At 41.0% G+C, this 19,354-nt stretch overlaps 1 protein-coding gene across 1 annotated transcript; it reads right to left on the bottom strand.

The window, feature by feature from the left end:
• Positions 1–3,740: 3,740 nt before the first annotated feature.
• On the bottom strand, positions 3,741–8,613 carry FAM89A (family with sequence similarity 89 member A). The gene is made up of 2 exons (XM_088534910.1): positions 8,359–8,613; positions 3,741–4,898 (listed from the first exon to the last, which is right to left on the bottom strand). Exons 1-2 carry the CDS (start codon positions 8,605–8,607, stop codon positions 4,740–4,742), a joined length of 408 nt encoding a protein of 135 aa, XP_088391036.1. The 5' UTR covers positions 8,608–8,613; the 3' UTR covers positions 3,741–4,739.
• Between the last annotated feature and the right edge of the window lie 10,741 nt (positions 8,614–19,354).

The raw sequence follows: 19,354 nt of genomic DNA, 5'->3' as shown, positions 1-19,354 counted from the left end.
GGGGCAGGTTTTGCTTGTGGCTCCATTGGCGGAAGCAGCAGTAAGCCTCTTTCCTCTACTCCAGCTGCTAACTTTGACAAGGCTTGTAATAAACAGAGTAACTTTGTGACTTCTATCCCACCAGACGCAGTTTACAGCAAGCCGTGTGCTCGGAAGTCATTACAGGAGGTACCAACCGACCAACCAACCGCAGAGAGTGCACTGACTGTCATCACACAAACTTTGTGTCCTTAGGAACTGGACTGAAAAGGAGGCAAAACCTAGTAAATAGCTATTAAAGGGATCGACATTTGGTATATAGATTCCAGGAATTTTTTACTGTCTTTGTTGAATTTAAAATTTTGCAAACCTAATTAATTTCCAGAAAATATGAACATAATTTTAAAAGGAGCTTATTTTTAAAAGTTATGCAAAATAATTTGGTTACCTAAGATTAGGAACTGAACAATTACTTTCAAACTGTTTTAATAGTTAAAATAATTTCTGCATGACCTTTCTCCCAGGCTTTCCATTTCACATGACTACACTTAATTTTGTATTGAAAACCTCACATTTAATAAGCATCCAGAAGGTGATTCTAAGCTACCCTTATAGAGAGAGCATGAGATTTTGCTCCAGCTTTACTGGAAAACTCTTTCTTCTAAGGCAAATCTGAGCCTTTTTGTAGGTTATCTAAATGGTTGCCTACTGCAGCCTTCATTGCTACTAAGTAAATAGTACATTTGGAAGGTATTTGCAGCATTTATTTGCAAATAATAAAGTACCTCTTGCAGGTTAACAAGAGCTGGTGGAGATAACATGCTGCTCCTTTGCAATCTTGGCAGCCAACTAGAGCGAGCTGCAGCTGTGATTTCAGAAACTCTGATTTCCTGCTCCCAAGTCCATCCCCATTAAAATCAATGGCCTGACAGCAGCTTCACCAGCAGCTGAAGCAGGGCCTGTAACCCCCAACTGCAAGAGCTGTCAGAGCATCAGCCACGCGGCTTCTCTGACACCCACTTTCCTGAGAGCAGAGCACTCTTTCCAGAAAGGTTCATCTCTATTTGTAGGCTAAGAACACTTCAGAGGGACCAGGCTGTAATTTAACTGTGACTGTGGGGCACTGCAGTGTCACAGCAATAAAACAGGGGGGTATTTTGCTTGAGACACACAGCTTCACACACAGCTAGCACAGATCTCGTAATACCCTGCGTCTAGCCTCTTACCACCTCCATAGGCCCTCTGGAGAAGAGTTGACAAGGGCAGGTTACCGCCTTGGCCACTGTCCTAAGAGCTTTAAACCCCTGAGCAGCTGACAGTCCATATTCATCTCCTTGAAAACCTGTTGTGTTCAGCTCCGCCGCAGCATTGGCTGACTGTGCCGAGCAGGACGGGAAGAGCTGCTCCGCATCCACTTCATACAAAACATAAATACCAAAAACACGGTGCTAGCTGCACCATGGTGGTTCATGGGCTCCTAGGAAGCTTTCCTTGGGCTCACGCTGCTCCGGCCTGTGTCCCGCCACCAGCGCTGCCTCCTTGCACTTACACAAGCTCCGGGCTCACGTGGCTAGCAGGGGCACGGCAAGCTATGCAGCTGCGCAGAAGTAGGAGCAAGTGGCACCTTCACATTCCCCTCTTTTGGACTTACGCAGCGCATTGCAGCCAGGAGCTACACTCGTTCATACTGCTACACTCGTTCATACTGCAAAAGGGAGTCAGTCCTGGGCTCTGCAGTAAGTACTCATCAAGGCACAATTTACCGTTATTGATTTAAGTAGCAACTGTTCCCTTTTACCCTGGGGTAGTAGCACCCAAGGGCTGTGCTTCGGCTGACCTCGGGCTAACAGCCTCACACCAGAGCTGTGGAGACTCTTCAGAAAATGAACTAAAGGCAGCGCTGCCAATTGCCACTTTATTCGCCAACTTCCTAATTCAGAGGCAGAACTGATAAAAGCCCTCAGGTATCTGACTGCAATACGGACGAAAGAGAAACCAAGGTTTCTCTTGCAATATCCATTTAAAAGGCTGCCTGTAATTGAAATGGGTTTTAGACAGGAAAGTGGAAAAGCCTTGTTGTTGGTACGTGGTTTGGACCAGGAGGAGCAAGCTTTTGTAGCGGCTCACCTTGTCCCGTCATGCACACACCCAAACTCCAACATGAAACTGCATGTAACGATTACTCAGGATTTAAGCTGTTCTTTCCCACCACACACTTCTCTTTCAAAGCTATTTCCCTGCTCTGTGGTGTTATGTGGTGAAGAGGTACAGTCTGGCAATGGAAACACCAGGTGCACAAATGTTTTTGCCTCAGGAACAACTGTTTACTGACTTCGGTTTATTATTTTAAGATGTCTGTCTAGCTTTCCAGTCTGCATTGTATTTGATTTAGGGTTACAAATATGGACCATGAGTTCTATGTAAGAACACAGTCTTAAAAGCAAGAACAAGATGCTGAAGACTTAGAAAATCCTAATAGCCCATCCTATTTTCTGTGAAGCTGATGTCGGGGAGTGAGGCCTTAAACACCCAACAAACATTCAAAGCTCCCCCCTGCGCAAGCACAGTGAACTGTTTTGCTTGTTTCATTTATAAAAGAGAAAGTATTTCTAATTTTGCACAGGTACATGCTGATGACAACACCACTGGGACTTTTATTATGAATGGCACCGTGTAAGGATTTGTAGAATAGAATCTAAAATTCTTGCAGAGATTATTTTTTCCCCACCTATTTAATTCAGAAGTGAAATCCAACAAAGACAGAAGTAGGAAACTCCTTTTCCAGATTCAGGCAGGTAGAACCTCTTCAACTCTAATTTAAACATTGCTGGCATCGCACACAGATGCAATGACTAGTCCTAGGGATTTTTTTTTTAAATTGACCAAAAAGACAAATTAAAATGCACACAACTTGAAAAAAAATTATGCTAAACATCATGCTTTTATTTTTGGGAAAGAGCAAGAAAATAGCAGTAATTCAACAGACTAGAAAAAACCTCATATAAATACCCAAAGCACAGCAAATTATATTCAAAGCTGATACATTCGTAAGTCAAAGCATACAGCTGTGTATATATTTATACACATAAGCACAGGCATCTTATTTAAATATAAGTATAGCCATTTGGATTATCTGTGTTAACTTTATCACTTGTTTTAATTTTGGATGAACAATCAGAATTTAACTTAAAAAAAAAAAAATCCAAACACCACCACAGACTAGCTTAAGAACTTACACACGGAGATGTGTGTACTCTTTACTCTTCCTGCCCTTAAATTCCAGTAAAATAAGCTGTTTTTAGGAGAATGTACTAAAACACCCCCTTAGAATTCTTTGCTTTTTATCACTGCAACATAACAGCCTTAGCTGAAAATTAAGAGGAGCTACCCCAGAATTTGATCTCCAGTTGCTTCTGTAAACTGAATATGCACCAGATGTGAACCACGCAAAAACCCTTTGAGATTTAAGCCCTTAATTATTAGCTTCTGTCAAGATTCAGGCACTGTGCTTTACAGCAATATTTAGCATTAAACTTAAGAAATTAAAATCATGTGTTGGGATCAGATTTTACTTAAAATAATAGAAGGGTGAAGACTAAGATAGTTGGCAACTCATATATTTCAAGACAGCTGAGCATTACATATACATATTATGAAAGAATAAAAACTAACCGAGTGCTTTAATAAGTTTTAAAAACAAAAAAAAAGTTATACTTCAAAGATCAAGTTAGTATAAAAAGTTTTAACATATGCAAAGTATGTGCTCAAAATATTTATTTTGCATTTTAAAAAGAGCTGTAGTCTACCTTACAGAAACAAAGTTCACCCAGTATAAAATATTGCAATTTGTCCCATTTTGTCATATGAGAGGTTTTCCTTATTCTTCATATGATTGAGAACACTTGCACAAGAGTTCATGTTATTCCAAGCCACATAGTGGCAGACAGACTATGTTTGAATCTGTGCTTTTACTATTTAGTGTAGTAAAAGCCAAGGAAGTTATTTTAGAACAGATTTTAGCAGGTCACAGAACTATGTTTATGCGAGAAATCTAGACAATAGTATAAAAGTTAATGCCAAGTGGCAGTACCAAGAAAGTGAATTAGATCAACAGAAAAAAAAAAAGCTGCTGATAACATTCACTATTAAATGTCAAGCTTTCAGGCTATGAAGAAGGAAAAATAAGTCAAAAATCAGTGTAGGAAAAAAAAAAAAAAAAACTGTGTAAACAATCCACCCAGTGCAAAACTGGATGCAGCTGATAAGAGCAGAACTAGCTTAGTAGAGCTGAGGATGTGAACACATCCACACACCTGTTCAAAAAGCATTTACCAGTACTGTTGACAAAAAAAAAAGTCACTTATAGCTATTTACACCACAGTGGAGGCTTCCCTCCCCTCTTAAGAAGTTATTACAACTCAGAAGTCACTACTGTCTTCTATGATTAAAATTCCAGTTATAAGCTACCAACATCTGTAAGTTGAAAACACCCACCTTGCAAAATAAATTGAAAACTCTTGTCAAACATGTTTGAGGACTCTCCAGAAGTTATAGTACACCACTTTCCTCAAGTGGTATTTGCATGTGTAACTCGCACTGACAGCCTGTTAGAAGTGAGAGAATTGAACACAACTTGGGGTAGCTGGCTGTTCTCCACAAGAAGAGAGGCCCGTACAGATTCCAGTCATTTCGAGTGATGGGTTTTTTAGGAGAGAAGGGCAAAAGAACCTAGATCATCCTGGAGAAGCATCTTCTTGTTCCTAGAAGTACTCTTCCTCTTCATCAAAAAAGCCATTTTCCAGAGCATACGTGCAGTCGGCATTAGAGTCAGCTTGGCACGCACCTTTATATTCTTGAATCGACTCGTACAGGGAGTAGAGCTGACACAGTAAGGACATATCTAGCTGCCGAAGGCCAACCTGACGGGAGAGGGAGCAGGGGGTGGGGGAAGAGAAAAAAAAAAAAGATGTTTAGATTACAGTTATGATTTTATTGGCAGTAGAATGGTCTTAATGTGTATTTTTCATGGCTAAACAAGAGGAGCGAAGAGTCTCTTGTTTACCTTGAACAGCTAGGAAATGCGGAATCATAATTCATTTCCTAACATGACAGACATCCCACTGGATAAACCAGATGAAAGAACAAGGAACACAGTGATGCTACACAGTGCAACATCAGCACAGCATTCTTCAAAATCTAGTCATATTACCATGCCCTATTTAACTACTAGCTAGCAGTGCAACCCTCTCTGGAACACGACATAAACTTGAGCTCTGCATGTCTCGCTACGCAAAAGACATACTTTACCAATATATTTAGATACTGTGTATCTTTTAAAAAAGATGATGCTGTGGGGTAAAGATGTATAAAATTGCCTGAACAAAAAGTGGCAGGCTGTTTTCCTACTTCATGGCTATAACAGCCCTACTACAATTTACTATAATCAACATATATGGGCAGCTGACGTGTTTGCCTTTGACAAGGCTAAGTACATCTAGCACAACAGAGTATACACTACTTCAGAGCAGCAGAACTGAAATGAGATAAGGGCATGCATTACTGTCTGCAAAAATCTCCAGAACATCTTCACATGCTAGTCAAGAGTCCTCATACTACTCTCCAAGATATATGGATTAGCTTGCTTTGTATTTCAGCACTTTCTATTTTAGAATCTAGAAACAAGAAGAAAAATATTAATTCAAGATCTAAGTCTTGGAGCAACATTAGAAAAGTTAAAATTAAAACAAAACAAACACACACAAAAAACCCACAACTTTTTTAAAAGATTGTAGTCCGCATCTTTACATCAGGTACAAAATGGGTACTCTGTGCTGGAAAGTAAAACAAAGTCATTTAATTTGAAGCAGCTTCCCCTTCGGGAAAACGGAATAGGGCATTCCACTGACATTTTCCCCTGTCCAGGTGAAATCAAACCAAAATCAGGTCTTCTCTTGCAACAAATTAAAACTACTACATAATATGGCAATTTCAAGAAACAGCTCTTCCTATCTAGGTTTTACAATAAGTGTTAAGTTTCTGCTTTTTACGTCAAAGCATGGGATAAGGTATGAAATGTTACGCTAGCTGCTATCGGATTATAGTCAAACCAGATCTATGCTGCTTTTCAACGCTGTCTTTTTCTTTAATGGACAATACTGCTTTCTCCCCCCTTGTTGTTCAAGCACATGTGACTTGCTTTGTTTGCTGCAGAAAAGTCGCACACTGTCTGCTACTCTTCCCTTCTCTGTATTTCTGTAAGGAGAAACCAGCATTTGTGCAAATCCCCTTTTGAAGGGATTCTTAGGAGACACTTGATATCATAGAGGGATACTGGTACTATATCCAAACACCTCCACCTACTCAAGTCCTGCTAAAGTGACTTCTTCAGACTTGTTAAGCTAATGAAGGTTTACTTGCCCAAGCCTGAAGTCTGAATGTCCACCTGTGAAGGCTAATGAACTTTTGCTTGCCCCATTTAAGCAAACTACTCACCTGGAATAAGAATGTATTCTGTGAAACTGGACTTAATATTATTATATATAAACATGTAAGTCTGTCTAATCATTCTCATAAGAGCTAGATGTTTGAAGGACAAGAAGCTGGGGCAACGAACTGTTCAAAAAGCCATTAAAAGTAATAGGAATTGATTGAGCAAGAAAATATTCAAGTTGGAGACAGACAAGATTCCACACAAGATCTTTGTCTCCTAAGGGAAAGCATTACAAACTTCAAAAACAGATTTCCTATCTCAGCTAGGTAAAAACACTTTAAGACATTCTGTGAAGATCTGTACTGCAGTCTCAAAATTAGAAGCTGTCCAACAGAGTTAATTTAGCAGGATTTAACAGAGTTATATTTAATATCATATGTGTCTGTGTTCATCACTAGTGTCAAGCAATGAAACAAAAACAGTACATCTATCAAGAAAAATACAACCTCAAGCTCTTGGTGTCTCAAGAGTGGTCCCCAAGATAGCAAAATCCCATAGAAATGTCTGAGCTTTCTCAACAAGCAATAAGTTGTGAATCCTCACTAATCTGCATTTGACTGAAGTTTTATCATGAGAGCTGCCAGATAACCTTACACACATCCCCATGCGATCCACTCTACCTCACAACGAGAGAATCCTACTTCTGACGTGACCTTTTATTTCATCCCTCCCCTTAGAAAGTATCCAAATCCACCACTTTCATATTCTGAAACACATGCAGGGTATATTGCTTGATCATACATGGAGAGATGCTGCTATGTCCTTCTTCCCCATACCAATCCACCATTAAATGTTTCAGCTCATTACTCAATGGATATTTTATCTCTGCCTTGTGCAAGGGTGTTTAGTATTAATAATAACATGCTATTATTCACCTAATGAAAGCCAGCCTATTTGTATGCAAGAGCCTCTTTAATTTGCACAGGCCTCAAAAAAAGTACACCTGGTGCAGAACAGACCCTTGCTCTACTTATGAGCGAGTCTTTAATGTGTTAGGAGGTAAAATACCTTTTCTTCAACTTGTTTTATCAAATCATCCTCAATGATAAGAGAAGATCAAAGGGGAATCCTAGTGCCAAATGACCGTAACGAGCATCTCATTTGGTCTTCCATTAGCAAAAGTTAGCCTTTCATCACAAGAGCTACGTTTGACTTCTCGGAAGAGCAAGATTTCAGCGCCCAGCAGCTATACCCTGTGGCTCTGCAGCGCGCCCCGGGCACACACGCCTTGCTCACCCCGACGTGTGCAGCTTCGGGCTGTATCGCACCGTGCGGGCTTCGTTAACCGCGCGGCGCCGAGGCCGCTCGTTACTCACTACAACTGCACCTGGCACCAGCCAAGCACCAACACCCAAATTAGCGCTTAACCTCAGGGCGCGCCAAACCGCCGGGAGGCGTTTTACTAATAACGCCACAGAACCAAAACAAAGCCTTGAAAGAACACTACGCGCTTAACCGCACTCCATCTGAACCGAATGAATCAGGGCTAGCATTTTTTTTTTTCAAAACCATGTTTTGAAATGGGTGTCAGGTTCAAATAGACGCCCCTGAAGGCAGCGCTCATTATACGCAAGCCTGAACGTCCAGAGGAAAGAAGGAAAAATAAACACTAAAAACAGAAACCGGACCCCACAACCCAGGGGCGGGCGGGCGGCCGCGGTGCCCCTGCCCGAGGCCGCGCGCTGCCCACGGCGGCGCCTCGGCGTGACGAGCGCGGCGGCGCCGCGGGGGGCCCTTCCGGCCGTTAAACGGCCGCGCCGCCCCGCCCCGCCGCCGCTGGCGCCCCCGCTCCGCGCAGCCCCGCGCGGGGCGCCCGCCGCCCTCCAGCCGCGCCGCAGGGCCCCGCCGCGGCCCCCGCGCCGCCCCAGGCCGCGGCCCGGCCCGCTCACCATCTCCTTGCGGAGCAGGGCGAGCGCCGCGTCCAGGTTGGGAGGCTTGGGCGGGCGCGGCGAGCCGCGGCCGCCGCCGCTCAGCTCGTCCTGGATGCGCGACTTCTGCGCGTAGAGCCGCTCCAGGTCCCGCCAGCGGCCGCCCTGGCCGCCGCCCGACGACGACGAGTTGAGCAGCCCGCTGAGGCTCTTGGGCAGCGGCGGCAGCCCCGCGCCGCCGCCGGGCCCCAGCAGCCCCGAGCCGCTCATGCTGCGGCGGCGGCGAGCGAGAAGAGCCGCCCCCGCCGCGCCGCGGGAGGCGCCGCCGGAGCCCGCCCCGCCTCCGGGCCGGCGCGGGGAGGGCGCTCGCGGGCGGGCGCGCTTCTTTGGTGAATATATATATATATATATGTGTGTGTGTGTGTATACATATATATATATATATGTGTGTGTGTGTATATATATATATGTATATGTATGTATATATTTTCGGGAGTGTGGTGTCATTTTGCTCATCTTTGGATACGCAAAGGCCCCCCCGAAAGAAAAGTTATCGTTTCTGGTGGTTGCATCCCCCAGTTTTTTTCCCAGCCATGTTTCTCCTGCCCCCGTACAGTTAAATTCCTCTCAAAAGCGTTTCAAGTGCTGCACTCCTGTCGCGCTCCTGCATATCCGCTCTGAGAGCCACAACACTCGATCTGCACGGGGAATCACATTCTGCTTTGCTCCCAGTTTGTCCATAAATCAGTTAAATGTCAGGGTTTACAAAGACACCCTCAAACTGTAGTGCTAGTTTGATGACAGGGCGCCAGGCTGCAGCGCGGGGCAAGAATGAGCTGGGTGGCCTTGGGAGCAGAGGGGGCAGTGTGCCCAGAAGACTCCTGGGGCCATCAGCACGGCCCAATCTCCCGCACCATAGGAGTGTATCTCGTGTGTGCTTTCTCCACCTCTTATCTCTCACTTTTGTAAGTGAGAACATTCCTCATCAGTCTTTTGCTGTACAGTACTTTTGCTTCCAAGTTTCATCCCCAAATCTCCTTTGAGAGATATAAATTGAAAGACAGTTTCCATTTACCTTATTTTTGCAGAAGATCAGTCTGAAGGTGACAGCTTGGTTGCTTCACAGAAGCTTCTGTGCTTCTTCTGCGCAGAAGCAGCAATGGTAACTGCTCATTCCCCTGAAGACCCAAAGTACGTAAGTAGAAGTTAGGATTTCTTTTTGGCTGGCACAGGGTAATGTATCTTCATATGTGTACTTTTGGTGTTGCTTCTTGTAGCATGCAGCAAGTGCCATCTATGGTAAATGCCAAGTGATATTTGGGGCTAATTAAAGCCACTGCTTGACTTTTTTAGGGTCTGTGCATTAATACAGTGTTAGAATCTGCCAGTCTTAAGAAATATATATTTTTTTCCTGACAGGGTTGCATCTCTGCAATCTGTTGAACACATTATGCCAAATTTGCATTATCAGTCCAACCTTGCATCTTTATGAGGCTCACAAAATGTCAAGGCAAGTGAATATTCAAAAAATGAGAAAAGTTAATCTCCATGAAAGAAATTTCTTGACCTCAAACAGAGCAAAGCTGGCACTTTCTTGTAGTATTGCCATACCTTGCATTAACTGTTAAAGTTTCTGTCACTCTTAAAGTGTGGCAGAAGATACTGAAGATCTTTCAGTATTTTTATCACAGCTAGGACTGAAAAGTGAAAATCAAAGAAGCATGCAAAGCTGGGGTTCCAGGAACATATTGCCATTGCAAGCTTAGTTTGTTAGAAACAGACGTGAAGAGGTGCAATCCTGTTGCCTGAAGGCTACTTTGTTTTTGGAGAAATAACCCAGATATGACATTTTTAATATTTGTGTTAAACCTCTTCATTATTATTAGGTTTTCTTTAGAACTCACATGTCTTTTTCATGGTTTAAATCTTATCAAAGTTTGTGGCAATTGTTTTAAACCAGCTTACAGTGGAGGAATCTTTTGCCAATTTGTATTTACATGCTAGTTGTGGGATTGACTTTAAGACAATCTCATCTACATTTTAGTGCTTTGTAGATTAGACTCAAGAAGATATTTTCTTCCCATTTATCATGATGCCACTTCTGTCCAGAAGGTTGATTATGAAAGATAAAACAGTGCTGTTAGCTTTTATGAAAATTCCTATAGTAGATTAAAAACAAGAACAAAACCCTCTTCTGTCTAGGCCAGGAGCACATGAGAGCAAAAATACTGATTCCATTTGCTAAGGATATAAGGATGGTATAATCCTGCCTCTTAGTGGATGCATTTTTTTTGCTCCTCTTTATCAGATGACAGCTATTTGGAAAAGCTTGCGAATATTCTCTCTTTTATCTAGACTAGCTTATCCTATTTTTTTGTTAAAAAATACTTGCCTGATCTTATTAGATCTTAAGCACAGTTATTTTTCACACTCAGGTTCTTTAGACACGTTGTTGCTGCATCATTACTATTGTGAAAATCTTTTTGCCATCTTTCTATACAACTTTGCCAACTGAAAAGTCAAAAAATTTGCTTTTCTGGTTCTGAGTGACTCTCCTCTTGGTTGGTAACCTTACCTAGCCCCTATTAATATTAAATTCATAGCTATCCTTGAAGATCTAAATCAACTGCTTTATTTAGTCTGACCTAGTTATGACACGGTGATAATGGAAGCCGGAGTCTTTTGCAATTATGTCTTTCGCTTATGGAATAAGTTTTCTTTAACTGTGTAAATCCCTCAGTCATCACTGTTTTTTAAATTGAACTAGAGATATGTGTTACTGCTCTTAACTATCCTTCGTTAAGGATATTACCTAAAAATGTATTAAAAACGTATCTAATTTATGCCACGAAGATTTAAGTATTGCCAGAATAGATGTGTTCTCCCCCATTTCCTATGCAAATGCATTTTGGCATTTTTTAATTATGTATTCATAAGCAATTGTTTTCCTTTCTTCATTCGTGAAGAGGATACACAGTGCTTGTATATCATTTGTACATCACCTAAAATGATTCCTCTTTCCGAATGTGGTGGTGATCTGTATTCATTACAATGTGGCTTGAACTGATAAATTAAGATCATCTGTTGCTGTCTTTTCTGCAATGTTCTGCCCTATAGTTCCTGACTTACCTACAAATGTTAATTAATTCATCTTTATGACAGTCCTGTGATAGAAGATGGTGTTATTATCCCCACTATACATAGGGAACAAGACACTAGGAGCTTAAAGATTGTCATGGTAAAAAAGTGTCTGCTTTGTGATTCTTAGGGCACCGAACATAAATCTGGCTGCAGCAATTTGACGCAGCAGCCCCAAAATGTCTGTTTAGCCCTGTTAGTTGAATGTTGCTCCCCCAACAGAGCTGACAGGAGGATGTGTGCCTGCAGCTTAAGCAGCAGCACCTTCTCTCAGGCACCTCAGTTTAGCGATTTAAGCTAAAACTCCAGACTTTGCAGTGATGCGGCTAAGGTTGGATTTTGTACACTGTGCTGCAGGGATGTCTTAAACTCACCAGACCAAGGGCACCAGAGCTCAGCTGTCAATGCTCTCAGTGTTTTTAAGTGCTCTTTGTTTTGCAAGGTGTCTCATATTGTGCTAACTTGCAGTCACGATTGTTCAGCAAAGACAGGTCATGTTCCAAGTATCACAAACTGTGGAAAAATGTGAAAAATAGACAGATAATTAGCAGCATGTGCTTTTCTTTTCCATTTTCTCGTGTTTTCCGAACTCCTGACTGCATTATTCCTCATGAGGCCTGTGGTCTCCCTCTTTGGTGTGGTGGTATAGAGATCACGTTGATCTGTGATGCTCTGGGAATGATGTGAAAAGCAGTCCTTTTCACGGAGGAGAGTCTAGAGGATTCTGGGCATAACTGGTACCCAAAATACAACTCCACACAGTAGCATATTCAAGTAGAAATTAGGTCTTCAGCAATATACCATTCAATTCTTCACTGTTGTTTTTCATTAAAAGGCACTTTTAAATAAAAAGTGTTAGAGTCCTAATTTTGACTTTTTTTTTTCCCACGTGTGTTTCAATTTTTATGTCTAAAAGCACAGATATATTGCAGTGTATTGAATACCTCGGTGGTCTTCACACACGTTTTCAGCAAGGTTGGTATCTTTAGACTCAGAGCACAAGTCTCTCCCCTTTATCTTTTATATGGGTCTGCTATCAGATAGACACCCGAGAAAGATACCTCAGATGTTGACTGTGTGGTTCAGAACTCATTGCTGGAAACAAACAAACAAACAAAAATACTGAGGGCATCCAAGCTCAATTTGAATTTCTTGGGGAAATATTTTCTTGAGGTTATAAACCTCTTGTTCTCCCATCCTGTTCTTCTTGCCCTTGTTGCTGTTGTTTTCACCAGTTCCTATCCTTTTCCTTGCATGGCCCCTGCTCCACACTACTGTCACTTGTCTTATTGTCTCTGACCCGTTAGTTCCTGTCCCCGCCTTCTGCTTTTGTCCCTGTTTCTCCGACTGGCACACATGCATTGTCACTGTTGTCTTCCATCTGCCCTTTATCCCTCTGTAGTGGGGTCAGGCTGCTAATTCTTACTCTGTCATCAAGAATAAAAAAAAGCAAAATTTTTAAATCAAGAGAGAAGGAATTTTTTGAGGGAAAGCTAGGTACTATGGAAGGCTGGTTAGGACTATGAAAAGCAAGGACAATAAATTCAGAAGGAAACAGGCATTAGAGAGCAGTTGAATGTAGGGACTGGTACTTAAGAGGTCTCTAAGTATATATGAGTAACAAGTTCACTACTAAAGGCATCTTGCAGCTAGCTGTAATGTAATTTGTATGTAGGTTTTTCCCTTTTCCTTTTCTTTTTTCTTTTTCTTTTTCTTTTTCTCTTTCTTTTTCTTTTTCCTTTTCCTTTTCCTTTTTCTTTTTCCTTTTTCCTTTTCCTTTTCCTTTTCCTTTTCCTTTTCCTTTTCCTTTTCCTTTTCCTTTTCCTTTTCCTTTTCCTTTTCCTTTTCCTTTTCCTTTTTCCTTTTCCTTTTTCTTTTTCCTTTTCCTTTTTCTTTTTTCCAGAACTGGTGGCTACTCAAACTGGAGCTCTGTTACTTTCTTCTAGGAGTGGGACCCTTTTTCACAATGAGGATGATAGGAATTTTTGAAACAATTTATGCCCAGAATAAAGCAGCAAAAGAAAGAGTGAAAATCCAAGGAGCAGCTGCATATGGCAAATAGGCAGGTATGTTTCTGCAATGACTATTGACATGATGATTCTCCCTGCACACTGGAATCAGTTACCAAATACTTCTAGTTTGTGTCGCAGAGATAAAAGACAAAAAAAGAGTTGGTGCTTTCATGTCAGAACTTGTGATTTAGGATCACAGGAAGGATCATGCCCAGAAGAAACACAGACTTGGTCTAATAATGTAAGTAAAATAGATAGGACTTATAGTTAAGACAGCCAACCATTTATTTTCCTGATGTTGCCAAATCTGGCTTGTTTATGTACCTGTTTAACCTTAGATCAAACTGTAAATCTTCACAGTACTTCACTTTCCACTGCAACCCTGGTTTTAAAATCTCTTCGTTTTGTCTTCACACTTTATTAAATTAGATGTAACAGTATCAGTCTTTTCTTTCTACCTCCCCACTCTTATAGATTTTTCCTCATTACATTAACTCTACCAAAAAATAGATTTGTCATTTAAGCCACACCACATTCATATTAATGCAGTATACTCGTCTTCAGCATTTCTGTAATTAGAAAGAACAGCCATTTTAGTGTTTCATATCAGCTGGCGAAAACAAGTCCACCGAAATGGCATAACAAACAATGGCATATTGTAGGAATTAATCATTCCAGTATTATCTGAAAAGTCATGGGCATGAAAGAGCACAACACAATTTTGTGAGGTAATTATATAATAAAATAGCCTCATGCACACAGCTCTTTAAGGCTTTGAACATATTCCCTTAGACTCTTTTTCCTGTGTCAGAAATACCAAAGTAAAAAAAGTGCTTCAAACTACCTTTGAATTTTTTCCTCCTATGATTCTGATATGGTTCTGATATGCTTTGGGGTAGAAAAATATTTGTCTATTCAAAATGACAGCTTGAGGGATATTTAGTACTGCTGCTCTTCAGTTCAGTGTGTTAGCCTTACCACAACAAGCATCTTACTCTTAGCAGTACATACTTGACTTACAGTAACAGCTTTCCAGAATCTGATTACTGAAAGCAGATAGCCAGGAGATCAGAGCTACAGGCTTTAAAGGTATTTGTCTTATTATCCCAGTGACACTGAGCAGACTCTTTCCTTCAGGGAGATCTGCAATGGGTCAAATCTTGAGGATGCTCTCTAAGCTGTGCTGAGGTTATTTGAGGTAAAATGACGGAAGTTCTAAATCTGCAGGCAAAACTGTATGGCAGAAATTAAGTGCTGCTGGAAAGGGATGAGTGCTGATGTGCAGAAGAAGTAAGGATGATTTGTGCTTATGGAGTACACAGCACTCAAATTCTCTAGCAATTTGATGTCTATCTTGAAGCATTTTTTGAGGGAGGAGTAGTAGGTATTTTTGAACAGAATTATTTATTTTTCTGCAAAATGTACTTAATGGTCAGTTGTAAGAAAATGTGGAAGTTTCTGTATACTGCTATGTTCAAATAATATCAATAAAGAAATCATATTTCTTACTTCCTTCTTCTGTGTTCTCCTCTAAATAAATGTGTATATATATATATATTACTGTGTGAATACATGAATGAGTTAGATAACATAGGTCCTTAAGGCAGATGTGGCTTATGTTTCTCAAGATGAATACTGTCTTCAGCTATGAACGACTATAATGCTTGCTCTTGGGTGGCATAATTTTATGTTCAGATGTGCCTGTGTTCTTGAAAAATGACCTTCTACTTCCGCAAATGAAAGTAGACACATTTGTGCCTGCAATGAACTGCTGTATAATCAAATACAAATCTGAGGCCATAAAAAATGAGAACCTTTCAGTTCAGTTAGGGCAAATTCTATTATCACATACCGCCTTCTGCCTGTACTAGAGTGCTACCTGAAACAGTCCATTCCTATTCAAACTGACATAGGGGGAAGTGATTACTAGTTTTGAGCATATTTTCTTCCTTGCAGCAGCTCTGCACAGAATCAGCAAGGCTGGAGATACGTCTGGGAACTCACAGTTCTAAACCTGAATAGAGGCTGGGCCGAGGCTTGTGGAACAACAGTCAGGTATCGTCAGAGGTACCTGAATCTCTTTACCTAATACTGAAATTCAGCCACCTCTGAGGTGGGACAAGGGCGATGGTTTAACAGTGCATAAAATTATTTCTAAACAGTGTAGAGGAGAAAAGTACTCAATGTAATTGAAAGTTCATTTAGATAGATAGAATGTAATTACCTGGCACAGTTAGAGGAGCAAAGCTATTGTGAGTCTCTGATGAAAACTGTCATCAGTTATTTAATGGCCAACGTGTGATTAGAATTTTTGTTTCATATTTCATGCAAGAACAGCACATTCAGCAACCCAGTGACCCCTAAATTCAGTGCAGGGACATTCAGTGATTACTGACTCAGAGGCAGAAGTTCTACTAGGTCATTGTTTCTTGCACCATTTTGGTATATGACACCTAAACAGCAATAAGGCTGCCCCGTAGTTAGTTTGCGAGATTGAATTTTTGTAATGGTTTAGGCAAAGGAATATATTTAAAGCAGTACCAGTATTTAAAAATTAAATATATGCAGTAAACACAATACTTGCAAATAACTTCTTCACATAAATACCTGTGATACCAGCTTTTAATCTGACATGAACCTGTCTGAGAAATACTATCTAAGCAGATCACATTCCAGATAGTATATGAAAACACTTCACCCTTCTTGCTTTCTCCTTCCATATTAGAAATGCCCCTCTGCAAACTGAGTGTTTTTTTCTCTGCCTCTTCCTCCTACAGAAGAGCTTCAGCAGCCAAAGGGGAGGCTGCTGCCTTCACAGACTGAGCTCTTGTGTTCCTCCCAAGTGCATCACTCTTCACAACTTCTTCCAGACAGGTATCACTGTCTCCGGCAGATGCCTAGACCAGGAGAATCACATCTAGAGCAGCACATCTTACCTCTCTGAAGCCCTGCCAGCTTCATTTGCTTTTCAGAGTTGGTCTTCCTTGGCAGAACTGTCGGAGAAGGGCTGTAACACTAGCAGCCATAATTGCCAAGTGAGAGTTATTCTGGACTACAATGATCTCTGCTCATACTTTAGGCACCTGTTGTGTCACTGGAGACAGCTCACATGTGGGGCAGGATTAAACTGTATAATAACTCAGTCATTAAGTTGCCATGTTGTAACTTGGTGCCATCTGGAACATGGCATAGACAGAGCCTAAAACTAAAAGCAATCTACAGAGTATGTTAAGACTGCAAAAGGAAACAAACAAAAAAACCCAAAACAAAAACCCAACCCCCTTGCAGAGGGAAGTGTGACAGCAAGTATCCACAAAGACGGGAAGCTGCAAAAGACAAACATCTGTGCTGGAAAGGAGATTGGATGAAGCAAATTACTCCAGCCTTAATCAGTCACTGACATGAACAAACAGGCATTCAAACAAGTTAGAAGGAGAGAACATGGATTTTTGAAAAGTTTGGCAAAATAAGAATCATTTTGCCTGAACAGACATGAACTTAGGATTTCTTTCCCATTTTTTGTTGAATAGGCTAAGGCAGATGGAGGTCTATAGAGACTGCCTGAATACAAATCATTGGAAATATGATTTCTAACAATGCCAACTCTTATCATGGAAATGAACATTTTGATAACATGACATTGTATAAATTCATTGTTTCATGGATTGCCATTTATTTATTTGTGTACATTTTGTGCATCAACAAGAAACTTTATGCTGATGTATAAATATAGCTAATAGAAAAAAATACATTAGCCTGAATATTTATTTACAGAGAAATTCACCCTATCAAACTTAACTTCCATTTGCATCTGAAGAGAGTGCTAATGAGACAAAAATGTTAGAGATATTTTACAGCTCTGAATTACAGATCAGAGAAGGAAAAGGAACATTTTGCTTTCCAGCCTCCCTTCTCACTTGGCTTTCCTTTTAAACTGGGACAGAGTTTTTAAAATGTAATATATTCAAGGCCACAAAAAACCCTACGATATAAGAAATAAGATTTTTAGCGCGAGGTGCAAATGCCCTAAGTTCAATTTTTCTTTTTTACATAGTCAGTTTCTGGAGTGCAATTGTTCTTTAATTCTGAGTTCTTATAACTTGTTTTTGGAACCTCAGTGACTTGAAACAACTTCAATGTATTTCGTAACTCCTGTCAGTTTTCAACTGTAAGCAGACTATTATAGAAAACTAGTTCTTTTATGTTTCAAAATATTATTATGTAAGTTTTCAAAATAGAATCAACATTATTCTGTCAGTGCTCTGAAGGCAGGTTACTTGCATCCTGTTCTTTTGATGAAGTCATTTATATTTACAAACTTTATTCTTGCCTCATCATTCCTTGCTCTATTCTGCTTTGAGACAGTTAAACAGAAAATAAAGAGTAATAACATAAATACTATGATTTTTAATCACTTCAGAACTTAAGTACTTAAGTACCTCTGCTGTAGGTTGATTCTGAAAATGAATGATTTGTAATGCCATTCAATGAAATATCAGCAAAACCATAGTGAAAAATTTAAGATAATTTCAAGATTTACAAAGGAAGTTGCTTCAGTATGTTCAGGAGGCCTCTGTGCAGATGCGACCCACAAAGTCTGATCCAAATCTCATTACAATCAGTGACAGTCTCACCCCTGACTTCAGCTGTAGAGGGGATTTGGCGAGGCTTTAAGATGGAGATAAGCTCCACACAGAAGGCATTCGCACGTCCTGTTCATTCTGCAAGCGGGGCTCCATCTTCGAGGACGAGCCCACCTGGGTATTCGCAGGGGACAGAGGCCTCGTTGTGCCCTGCGCGAAGGGCTGCGTTTCAGCCCGTAGCAGAGCTGAGCTCAGCACCCGCGCTGCGCTCCCGCTGAAGACGGGCACAGGAGTTGGTGTTTTGCAGAACAGGGATGGACTTCGCACCTGACCAAGGAAGCCAAGCAGAGATGCTGACTGCACAGATTGCTCATTCTCTAATGTTTGCACTGATTGCAAACAGGATTCTCCACAAGCTGGGCTGCAAATCCCAGAGAGAGCAGTTGAGACACTGCAACGTGTTGAAATAAAACTGAAAGCAGATAAAATCTCAGTCCACCAGTTCTGTTCTATTCTAATCTGCAAGGGGAAATATTCTCCCTGTGGTTTCCCCAAAGCAGACACATACTTACCATGTATAAAGGCTAACCATAGCTATTGCAGCTACACTATTGTTACTCTTATTTTCCGAGTAAATAGAGTTATGACTGGTCTGTATTTGAGGTCAGGTGTGGTCACTTGAAAAGACAGAGAAACATTTGTCAAATGGCAATGACTCCAAACAGCAGCAATGATTCTTGCAGCTGTAATGCATCGACACATAGCACTTCATAGCACCAGATCAGCACAGAGGGATTTCTGAAGCGAGCACAGAATGCATCTGTGTTGTTGTTGTGGAGGAGGGGACACACAGCCTCCTTAGCCTTTCATCCTATAAATCCACATCTTACTGAACTACCTCTCTTGCACTCTCCTTGGGAAAACGGGCTTTGGGGAGTAGTGCAACTGCCTGAGGTGGATTTACACAGCTCTGCTGAATCAGGGCAGTAACAGCGTTTGGATTTTCTTGTTTGTCTCTGGAAGAAATAATGGTTGATTGAGCTGAAAAGCTTTTCCTGATCTTTGTTACCAACTGCTACACCTTGCTCTTGAAAAGCAGTTTGATGGCTATAGCGTCAAGATGTCATGTGTCTTCCCAAAGACTGGACTTACAGACGTGTTCTTTTACCTAAGGCAGCAAAGTCTTTATAGCAACACTGATTTACCAAATAGAGTTGTTAGATAAGTAATAGCTTAATCACATAAATACAGAACAAAAAAAGACATCATTCGTAATATTTGCCC

Source organism: Tinamus guttatus, unplaced genomic scaffold (assembly GCF_059628265.1).
Source record: "Tinamus guttatus ecotype Peru unplaced genomic scaffold, ASM5962826v1 Tinamus_guttatus_pri_ptg000601l, whole genome shotgun sequence".
Lineage (NCBI taxonomy): Eukaryota > Metazoa > Chordata > Aves > Tinamiformes > Tinamidae > Tinamus > Tinamus guttatus.
Note: the sequence above shows the minus strand (reverse complement) of the source record. Positions and strands in the feature narration are given on the sequence as shown.

What these genes read in the sequence shown, in the direction of transcription:
- FAM89A (XM_088534910.1), bottom strand. Translation starts at nt 8,607, where the DNA reads ATGAGCGGCTCGGGGCTGCTGGGGCCCGGCGGCGGCGCGGGGCTGCCG. An exon ending in CCCTGCTCCGCAAGGAGATG is followed by an intron (nt 4,899 to 8,358) that starts GTGAGCGGGCCG and finishes CTCTCCCGTCAG; the next exon opens with GTTGGCCTTCGGCAGCTAGA.